The sequence below is a fragment of the Salmo salar genome, chromosome 15 (genome assembly GCF_965601325.2).
Source record: "Salmo salar chromosome 15, fSalSal1, whole genome shotgun sequence".
NCBI lineage: Eukaryota > Metazoa > Chordata > Actinopteri > Salmoniformes > Salmonidae > Salmo > Salmo salar.
Window position 1 is genome coordinate 24,863,897 of NC_138305.1, and position 10,490 is coordinate 24,874,386.

Consider the following 10,490-nt stretch of genomic DNA (forward strand, 5'->3'; position numbering starts at 1 on the left):
CGCTTGTTCTTTGGGGTTTTAGACTGGCTAACTGCTGATGTAAAAAGGGATTTATAAAATACAATTGATTAATTGACTGGTACCAACCTGTCTGTCCATAAGCGAAGATACAGGCGTTATAGCCCAAGAAGGCATTGTCCAGAAGACTTTCTCCAAGGCACTGGAACACGACATCTTGACCTGAGAGACACACATTACATTCCAACTGAGTTGCATTAGAATATGTGGATCTTTCTCCAAGGCAGAGATTTCTCTTCCCTGAAGACAAGAGGCTGGTTCTCCAGGTCTGTTCCTTTCTACAGGTGTACTAGTTCAGTTAAAGACAGAGCCTGTTTTTCCCTCCACGCAGCGCTCTGGGACCAGGAAACACAGTGCTTCCAGTCCCTCCACGCAGCGCTCTGGGACCAGGAAACACAGTGCTTCCAGTCCCTCCACGCAGCGCTCTGGGACCAGGAAACACAGTGCTTCCAGTCCCTCCACGCAGCGCTCTGGGACCAGGAAACACAGTGCTTCCTGGTCCCTCCACGCAGCGCTCTGGGACCAGGAAACACAGTGCTTCCAGTCCCTCCACGCAGCGCTCTGGGACCAGGAAACACAGTGCTACTAGTACAGTGTGTATATCAGTGTGGATGACGGATCACCACCTCAAGCTGAACCTCGGCAAGACGGAGCTGCTCTTCCTCCCGGGGAAGGACTGCCCGTTCCATGATCTCGCCATCACGGTTGACAACTCCCTTGTGTCCTCCTCCCAGAGTGCTAAGAACCTTGGCGTGATCCTGGACAACACCCTGTCGTTCTCCACTAACATCAAGGCGGTGACCCGATCCTGTAGGTTCATGCTCTACAACATTCGCAGAGTACGACCCTGCCTCACACAGGAAGCGGCGCAGGTCCTAATCCAGGCACTTGTCATCTCCCGTCTAGATTACTGCAACTCGCTGTTGGCTGGGCTCCCTGCCTGTGCCATTAAACCCCTACAACTCATCCAGAACGCCGCAGCCCGTCTGGTGTTCAACCTTCCCAAGTTCTCTCACGTCACCCCGCTCCTCCGCTCTCTCCACTGGCTTCCAGTCGAAGCTCGCATCCGCTACAAGACCATGGTGATTGCCTACGGAGCTGTGAAGGGAACGGCACCTCCATACCTTCAGGCTCTGATCAGGCCCTACACCCAAACAAGGGCACTGCGTTCATCCACCTCTGGCCTGCTGGCCCCCCTACCTCTGAGGAAGCACAGTTCCCGCTCAGCCCAGTCAAAACTGTTCGCTGCTCTGGCACCCCAATGGTGGAACAAGCTCCCTCACGACGCCAGGACAGCGGAGTCAATCACCACCTTCCGGAGACACCTGAAACCCCACCTCTTTAAGGAATACCTAGGATAGGATAAAGTAATCCTTCTAACCCCCCCCCCCCCCCCCCCTTAAAAGATTTAGATGCACTATTGTAAAGTGGTTGTTCCACTTGATATCATAAGGTGAATGCACCAATTTGTAAGTCGCTCTGGATAAGAGCGTCTGCTAAATGACTTAAATGTAAATGTAGTACAAAACCTGTTCTAAGGCTGGGGTTTACACAAAACAACTTGCATGCAATTTTAGTTGCTTGCAGCAGAGTTACTTCTTGATTGCTTCGTGAAACACCCCACCTGCAACTAATAAAACAACTCATCTGCTACTTGGTTAAATCCAATTGAATCTTTTCAATTTTGTGCAACTAGTTGAAAGCAACAGCCAATCAAAACGAATGCGTTTGTCATGTGATCGATTGTAAGGTTCGGAACGCTGACCCAGTTGTCATGTCAACGGGAGATGTATAAACAAACAGCGTCATTAGGGCTAGTAAAGGTTTCTGTACATGGTTTGGAAGTCAATAAATGTAAATTGTGAACTCAGACCTCTCTCAGACCAGTTTCAACTGGAATTGTTCAACGTGAGCTACGCTAGCTAGTGAGTTTGTTGTTAGCTTGGTTAGCTTGTTGCTAACAGTTCGCCGATTTTAATTGTGGTATTCTAAACTCACTCCATGTCATCTAAGGCATTAGGCCTCCTTACACTGGGACTTCACCAATTATTTGTTTATACAACCACTTCGTTATTGTATAAGGATTGATTTAGACAAATTTAGCTACATTTCATAAAGACATTTGTCCTGTTATCCTGGGTGTAGTGTGAAATTGCCCCTAGATGCAGTTCCTGGGTCCATTTAGCAATGGTTAAGGTTAAGACTGGGCAAAGGAAATCTGATCCTAGGTCTGTACCCAGGAGAAACTTCACCCCAGAGCATTATTTTGTTATTGAATAAAAAAAAAAATAATATGTAACTAACCTGCAAACTTGTCTGTGTCGGCCTCATCCATGGACCAGAAACAGTGGTCATAAGCAAAGACCTGAGGGGGAAATGACAGCCAGTTGAGGAACACACACACACACACACAAAACCTTAGTAGTGATTAAATAGTGATTTTGTAACCTCAGAATACTGTCCTGGTTAAGGGCTCACCTTAGGCTGATTCCTGGACAACATAGGAGAAATAGAAAGCCACAGTTAAAACAGCTTACCTCAAAACAAAGTGGGCTAACTAATAACACCAGTGTAGAATAGCATTCAGGTATAGGGTAAAACATTAAGCTGTTAATAACATATTTACTAACTAAGTCCGAATGTGACAAAACATTTTTTTTGTTTTGTTAAATCATCACAGGCTTAAAGCTGTAAATGCAACTAATCTTCATGCCATGGCTCTGAGACGTGAGAATGCGGTGACCTTCACTCACTAAAGGCCTTGGAACGATTAGGCTAGGCTAGGCCGCGTGCCCTTCAAACACAGACGGACATTCCTCCTCTCCTATATTAAAACAACAACTTCAATATGGTTCAATTTATTTTATGTCCAAGGTAATGACACCTTATCCATCTGTACAGACTACCATTCAAAAGTTGTGTGTGTGGGGGGGGGGGGGGGGGGGGTCACTTACAAATGTCCTTGTTTTTGAAAGAAAAGCACATTTTTTTGTACATTCAAATAACATCAAATTTATCAGAAATACAGTGTAGACATTGCTAATGTTGTAAATGGCTATTGTAGCTGACACCTGTTCTGATTAAAGATTTATAAAACTGGCCTTCTTTAGACTAGTTGAGTATCTGGAGCATCGGCATTTGTGGGTTCGATTACAGGCTCAAAATGGCTAGAAACAAAATAACTTTTGGCTCAAAACCAGAAGAGAAAGAGGAGTTTGAGGCCCCTGGCTGGGCCACTCAAGGACATTCAGAGACTTGTCCCAAAGCCACTCCTGCGTTGTCTTGGCTGTTAGGGTCGTTGTCCTGTTGGAAGGTAAACCTTTGCCCTAGTCCGAGGTCCCGAGTGCTCTGGAGCAGGTTTTCATCAAGGATCACGCTGTACTTTGCTCCGTTCATCTTTCCCTCTATCCTGACTAGTCTCCCAGTCCCAGCCGCTGATAAACATCCCCACTGTATGACGCTGCCACCACCATGCTTCACCGTAGGGATGGTGCCAGGTTTCCTCCAGACATGTCGCTTGGCATTCAAGCCAAACATTTCAACCTTGGTTTCTTCAGACCAGAGAATCTTGTTTCTCATGGTCCGAGAGTCTTTAGGTGCCCTTTGGCAAACACCAAGCAGGCTGTCATGTGTCTTTTACTGAGGAGTGGCTTCTGTCTGGCCACTCTACCATAAAGGCCTGATTGGTGGAGTGCTGCAGAGATGGTTGTCCTTCTGAAAGGTTTTCCCATCTCCATAGATGAACTCTGGAGCTCTGTCAGAGTGACCATCGGGTCTTGGTCACCTCCCTAATCTAGGCCCTTCTCCCCTGATTGCTCAGTTTGGCTGGGCGGTCAGCTCTAGGAAGAGTCCTGGTGGTTCCAAACGTCCATTTAAGAATGATGGAGGCCACTGTGTTCATGGGGACCTTCAATGCTGCAAAAATGTTTTGATACTCTTCCCCAGATCTGTGACTCGACACAATCCTGTCTCAAAGCTCTACGGACTATTCCTTCGACCTCATGGGTTGGTTTTTGCTCTGACATGCACTGTCAACTGTGGGACTTTATATAGACAGGTGAGTGCCTTTCCAAATCATGTCCAATCAATAGAATTTCCCACAGATGGACTCCAATCAAGTTGTAGAAACATCAAGGATGATCAATGGAAACAGGATGCACATGAGCTCAATTTCGAGTCTCATAGCAAAGGGTCTGAATAATTATGTAAATAAGGAATCTGTTTTTTATATTTAATACATTTGCAAAAATGTCTAAAAACCCGTTCTCTTTGTCATTATGGGGTATTGTATGTAGATTGATGAAGAATTTGTTTTATTGAATCCATTTTAGAATAAGGCTGTAACGTCACATTTTGTGGAAAAAGGCAAGAGGTCTGAATACTTTCCGAAGGAAGTGTATAGGTTGGGGTAAAGTAACTAGGCAACAGGATAGATAAACAGTAACAGCAGCGTATGTGAGTTAGTGCAAAGGGGGAGTTAGTGCATTTTCTTGTTTGCTCGTAGAGTCAAGGGGTCTGAATACTTTCTAAATGCACCGTAAGTGAAGGTTGTCTATAAGTTTATACAGTACAGGTAACTGCCAGAATAAAGGAAACAATTGAGTAAATGAGGGATACAAAAAAAAGCAGGTTCTTCCACACAGGTGTGGTTCCTGAGTTAATTAAGCAATTAACAACCCATGATGTATAGAAATGCCAAGTTGCCCATTATTTTGGTTACCATGGTTAGAAGAGATCTCAGTGATTTTAAAAGAGGGATCTCAAAGGAGCACAGGGTTATTTTTAATTTTTTTTAATAAACATTTTTTATTTTTTTTATTTAACTAGGCAAGTCAGTTAAGAACAAATTCTTATTTACAATGATGGCTTACCGGGGAACAGTGGGTTAACTGCCTTGTTCAGGGGGCAGAACGACAGATTTTTACCTCGTCAGCTCGGGGATTCGATTCAGTAACCTTTCGGATACTGGACCAATGGTCTAACCACTAGGCTACCTGCCAGTTAAAGGGTGTGTGTGTCAGTCACCAGATCTCTACCCCTTTGAACACGTATGAGAGGTTCTAGAGTGGCACCTGAGAGCATCTCCCCCCATGATCAACAAAACACCAAATTATGGAATTTCTTGTGGAAGAATGGTGTCGCATCGAGTTCCAGACACTTGTAAAATTTATGCCAAGGCGTATTAAAGCTGTTCTGGCAGCTCGTGGTGGACCAACGCCCTATTAAGACACTTTATGTTGGTGTTTCTGGTATTTTTTGGGCAGATACCTGTACATACCAACTATACTTAGAAAGTGGGTGATTTTATAATTTCTGTATATTTATGCCTAGTTGCAACTAAACCACAAGGTAGCTTGGCTGACTTTAAACAAGACCCTCCTGTGTAGAAGTAGTGTGTGTTACAGGCCCCTTATGAAAGAGCAACATTGGCTTCTCCTGGCTTGCTAGAGCATTCCTCAACTCTGATAGCTGGCACATCTTCACAGCCAGCAAAAAAATTAAAAATAAACACACTCTCTCTCCTTTTTTCTCCCGCTCTCTCAAGGGGCTCCAACAATACATGTTAAAAGCATCCCTGGTGAGAATACCCCACAATAAATTACTGATTTAGTTTGTCAGTACATAAAACATTCCATCCCAGATAAGACCGTAAAGACAGCAGGTTTATTATAGCCCAAGGCCTCCGCTGGTTGAGATCCTCCACTAGCTGTCTACTAGCCTTGTGATCTCCTAAACCAATATAAAAACCAATCATATTATAAGAGACCCATATTGAATACTTCAAGGATATTTATTCATTAAAAAAGGCCCAGACGTCGCTGCAGCAGCCTCATGCTCTGGTAAGATCGTCCCTTAATAACCCAAATGGAATCTGGGAAGAGATCCATTCTGAAGCCGGCAGAAGCCTGTAAAACATGTTCATATTGCACAGACAGACAGCACTGCAGCGTGTCAGGGCAGAAATCACAATCAAAAACAAAATGTCCCTACTGCTGATTGTAGACTATAGAAAGGGGCCCATAGGCTAACTGACCCCCCCAACCAACCAGGGCCCATAGGCTAACTGACCCCCCCAACCAACCAGGGCCCATAGGCTAACTGACCCCCCCCAACCAACCAGGGCCCATAGGCTAACTGACCCCCCCAACCAACCAGGGCCCATAGGCTAACTGACCCCCCCCAACCAACCAGGGCCCATAGGCTAACTGACCCCCCCCAACCAACCAGGGCCCATAGGCTAACTGACCCCCCCAACCATCCAGGGCCCATAAGCTAACTGACCCCCCCAACCATCCAGGGCCCATAAGCTAACTGACCCCCCCAACCAACCAGGGCCCATAGGCTAACTGACCCCCCCAACCAACCAGGGCCCATAGGCTAACTGCCCCCCCCAACCAACCAGGGCCCATAGGCTAACTGCCCCCACCAACCAACCAGGGCCCATAGGCTAACTGACCCCCCCAACCAACCAGGGCCCATAGGCCAACTGACCCCCCCAACCAACCAGGGCCCATAGGCTAACTAACCCCCCAACTAACCAGGGCCCATAGGCTAACTAACCCCCCCAACTAACCAGGGCCCATAGGCTAACTAACCCCCCCAACTAACCAGGGCCCATAGGCTAACTAACCCCCCCAACTAACTAGGGGCCATAGGCTAACTAACCCCCCCAACTAACCAGGGCCCATAGGCTAACTAACCCCCCCAACTAACCAGGGCCCATAGGCTGACTAACCCCCCCAACTAACCAGGGCCCGTAGGCTAACAAACCAGGACAGGCATTTGTTCTGGAGGTGAATACCTGCTGAAACAGGTCACCACCTCACCTGGGCAGGTAGACAATCCCTCCTGTGAGCATCCGTCACATCTGCACACTCACTCACTCACTGACTGACTGAACAGCATGAGTACAGAACAGACACACCCTTTGTAAAGAGAGACACAGGCCAGGCCAGAGCAAGGAGGAGGATAGAGGAGTGGAATGAGGGTTAGAGCTAAGTTAACAGACAGGGCTGACTCTTTCTGTAACTGAGTCTACATACCAGAGAGGGTTGACTCTTTCTGTAACTGAGTCTACATACACTGCAGCTGTAGCTCTTTAATGGAGCTGATGACACAGAAGGTATATTAGTGTAGGTAGTTTAGGCTGATGACACAGAAGGTATATTTGCCAACTTTAATTATATTTGCTGACACCCTAAAGTAAAATTTTGGCACCAGTAGTGTAGCTATCTAGCTATACAAACCACCCCCTCCGCAAACACGCCTTCTCCGATGTTGGTTACAAGGCAGTACTTATTTAAATTAGATAAGAGAATATAATGTTAGCATTGGTGTATTAAAATGAGTTGAGGTGATATCACCCTATCCCTTTAGTCATCCCGTCTCCTGAATCCAAGTGTTTGACATGTGGGAAGGGAACAGTAACAAACTTGATCAATGAATAAGTAACAGTCATTTTTCATACTTTGGTCATCACACTTTGATCTGGTTTTATCCAAATATCATCCAATTTCATGAAAAACATGATTTTAACTGTTCATGACCTTTATAAGAAAATAAATCAGTCTCAAGACTTCAATGGGATTTGTGCCACAAATGCTAAAACGTTAGCATGTGGAAACCATGGTAGACAACTAAACCAAGGCATGGATTGCTGTCATACCCAGTCTATAGACATACAAAATAGGAAACCAGCAGGCCATTTTGTAATTTGGGTGGACTAACCATTTATGTGAAACCTTTTTTGTTTATTACGTCATAACACACGTGCTTCTACACCTGCATTGCTTGCTGTTTGGGGGTTTAAGGCTGTACATTTGATTTGATTTGTATCTGCAACAAATCAGTTTGGTGGAAACACACCATTGGTGGGAAAATGTGCATATGTTTTTTTATGCTGATTTTTTTGAATATTCACATGAAAATTTGTCACCAACTGGATGGAAACCGAGCTAACGACTCCAAAATAAACAAAAGTTATTTTTTCCCTATAATCTTCCTGCAATTGAACAACCTTCTGGGGGGGGGGGGGGGGGGGGGGGGAGAAGCATTTTGTTACTTTTCAACAAGCTAGTAGTCCATGATAAGGGTTGACCTCGAGAGGAGACATATGACCAGTCCAGTGCCCTAGAAAGCCAACGCAGAGCATGACATCTCAAGCCTCTGTTCCAACGTACACTAATCACACCACTTACAATGAAGCCTTGTACAGTGGATGTCGATTACGGCAGACAACCACACTTCTCAGATTCAGAGGGGTTGGGTTAAAAGCCTAAAACACATTTTCAGTTGAAGCTATTCAAATTGTACCACTGACTAGTTATCTCCCCCCCCCCCCCCCCCTTTCCCTTCCCAGTGCCTTGAAAAAGTATTTGCCCCCTTTCTGATACTGCTACCAGAACTTCAACCAAACCCACATTTTTTATACTTATTTTCTTATTTGTTCACTCAGGTTCCCTTAATCTATCTAATATTAATTAGATAAAGGGAACCTGAGAGAACAAATAATAAAATAAGTATAAAAAAAAATGTCTGTTAACAAAGTATGAAACACACAATTCCCCTTTGTGCCACCTTCTGCTGCAATGACTCCAACCAATCGCTTGCTGTAGTTGATCAGTCTCTCACGTCGCTGACATGGGTGCCATTATGCCTGGCGAAAACCAAAACACTGCATTCCACAGTAAGAACCTCATACCAACGGTCAAGCATGGTGGTGGTGGTAGTGTGAAGGTTTGGGGATGCTTTGCTGTCGTGGCAGGACTTGAAAAGAGCAGTTCATGCTTGAAACCCCCCCCCCCCCCAAAATGTCACTGAGTTACAGCAGTTCTGCATGGAAGAGTAGGCCAAAATTCCTCCACAGTGATATGAGAGACTGATCAACAACTACAGGAAGTGTTTGGTTAGAGTCATAGCAGCTAAAGGTGGAACAACCAGTTATTGAGTGTAACGGGCCAATTACTTTTCACACAGGGGCATTGGGGGCATTTGTTCATGAAATAAATAAAATAAATATGTAATTGTTGTGTTATTTGTTCACTCAGGTTCTCTTTATCTACTATCAGGTTTTGGTTGAAGATGTGAAAAACATTCAGTGTCAACAATATGCAAAAGTAGAGAAAAGGGGGCAAATACTTATTGACTGTATCTGGCATGTATTCTAAGTCGTAAGCTAGTGTAGGCAAGACATTAGAACGTAACCATAGTGATATCTAATAGCTGCCAAAGAATGAGCCGTCGCTGTCCTCATACCTTGAGCTGACCGCAGCATTCCTAGAGCTCCCGCTGAAAAGGTTTGTGTGTGTGTGTGTGTGTGTGTGTGTGTGTGTGTGTGTGTGTGTGTGTGTGGTGTGTGTGTGTTCCGACCTGGGGTCTCCCTTGCTCAGGTTCTGACTAGCTGGATTCAACACTGTCTGGTTCCCGTTCATCTCCACCACACATTTAGTCTTCAGATCCTTTTCTGGTGAGGAACACACAAGACATGCAGTATACAACAACAACAGTTGTGATGGGTCCAGGAATAGCTGATGATTCAAGGGTGCTTAAAAATAAATACAAAATCACACAGCTAGTGCATCAACATAGCCAAACCGACATGTCCTAATGTTTACATAATGAATAGAGGAGGAGTTTTTTTGTTTATTCTAATAATGAAGCACCATGCTATTTCAGTCCATGTCAAGCAAGCACTGGTCACAAGGTTTGTGTTATGAACTCACCTCTTCTGTTCATTGGTCGGAGGCGAACAGCGACCTTTACATTGGAGTTACTCAAGTTGTCGACCATGGCGTCTGGCAGCAGGTTTTCTGTTTCTGGAATGAATCAGATTCATTAATAACGCATACCATTACTGTGTACACGTATGAATCGTGCCACATCCCTCTTTGTATACATTCTAGTTATCTACCTATTAGTTTCATCTTGACAAAATGTACAAAACGCCCGAATGGTTGATCTCTAAAAATCACAGGTTATTAATCATACGAAGATATAGAAAGTCAACTATAACTACCCCCACAGACAAACACATGTATGTAATTGTTGTGCTATTTGTTCGGCAAAATCATTGGCAAGGAGATTCCTGCAAAAATATTATTAGGTATATACGTTATGTATTCAATCCAGTGCGTCCCAAGAAGGAATGAAGGCTGTCCGAAAAGCCAACTCTCGCAACAACAACAAACAAAAAAGTTACAACTAAAAAGAGTTTAGCTGACAGAGAAAGCTGTCAACTCACCGTGAGAATAATTCTTATTTCTCCTTTCCTCGAACTTCCCAAATGCAGGCAGTTCTCTTCCAGAAGTGCACCTTCCTTGGTTAGCCTGCGTGTTAGCTGGGTAAAAACAAACATGCATATGGTGACATTGGCGGACAACAAATATAAACAGTTTAGATAGCAAGTTGTCTTGAGTTCTTGCTATTATAAAAATTCTCAAAAAACACAAATTACACTCATGGTGTTGCAAACT

The 10,490-nt window shown here is 44.6% G+C and overlaps 1 protein-coding gene across 4 annotated transcripts in view; it reads right to left on the minus strand.

Moving 5' to 3' along the window:
* Positions 1 to 10,490, minus strand: part of LOC106571044 (kinesin-like protein KIF13B) — a 59,982-nt gene that overhangs the window by 49,044 nt on the left and 448 nt on the right. For all 4 annotated transcript variants that reach the window (XM_082961620.1, XM_082961619.1, XM_082961618.1 and 1 more), the window contains exons 2-7: positions 10,259 to 10,354; positions 9,741 to 9,833; positions 9,388 to 9,481; positions 2,497 to 2,509; positions 2,323 to 2,383; positions 88 to 180 (exon numbers count right to left, since the gene is read on the minus strand). In XM_082961620.1, coding sequence (XP_082817746.1) covers positions 88 to 180; positions 2,323 to 2,383; positions 2,497 to 2,509; positions 9,388 to 9,481; positions 9,741 to 9,833; positions 10,259 to 10,354 — 450 coding nt within the window. The remainder of the gene's footprint in view (positions 1 to 87; positions 181 to 2,322; positions 2,384 to 2,496; positions 2,510 to 9,387; positions 9,482 to 9,740; positions 9,834 to 10,258; positions 10,355 to 10,490) is intronic.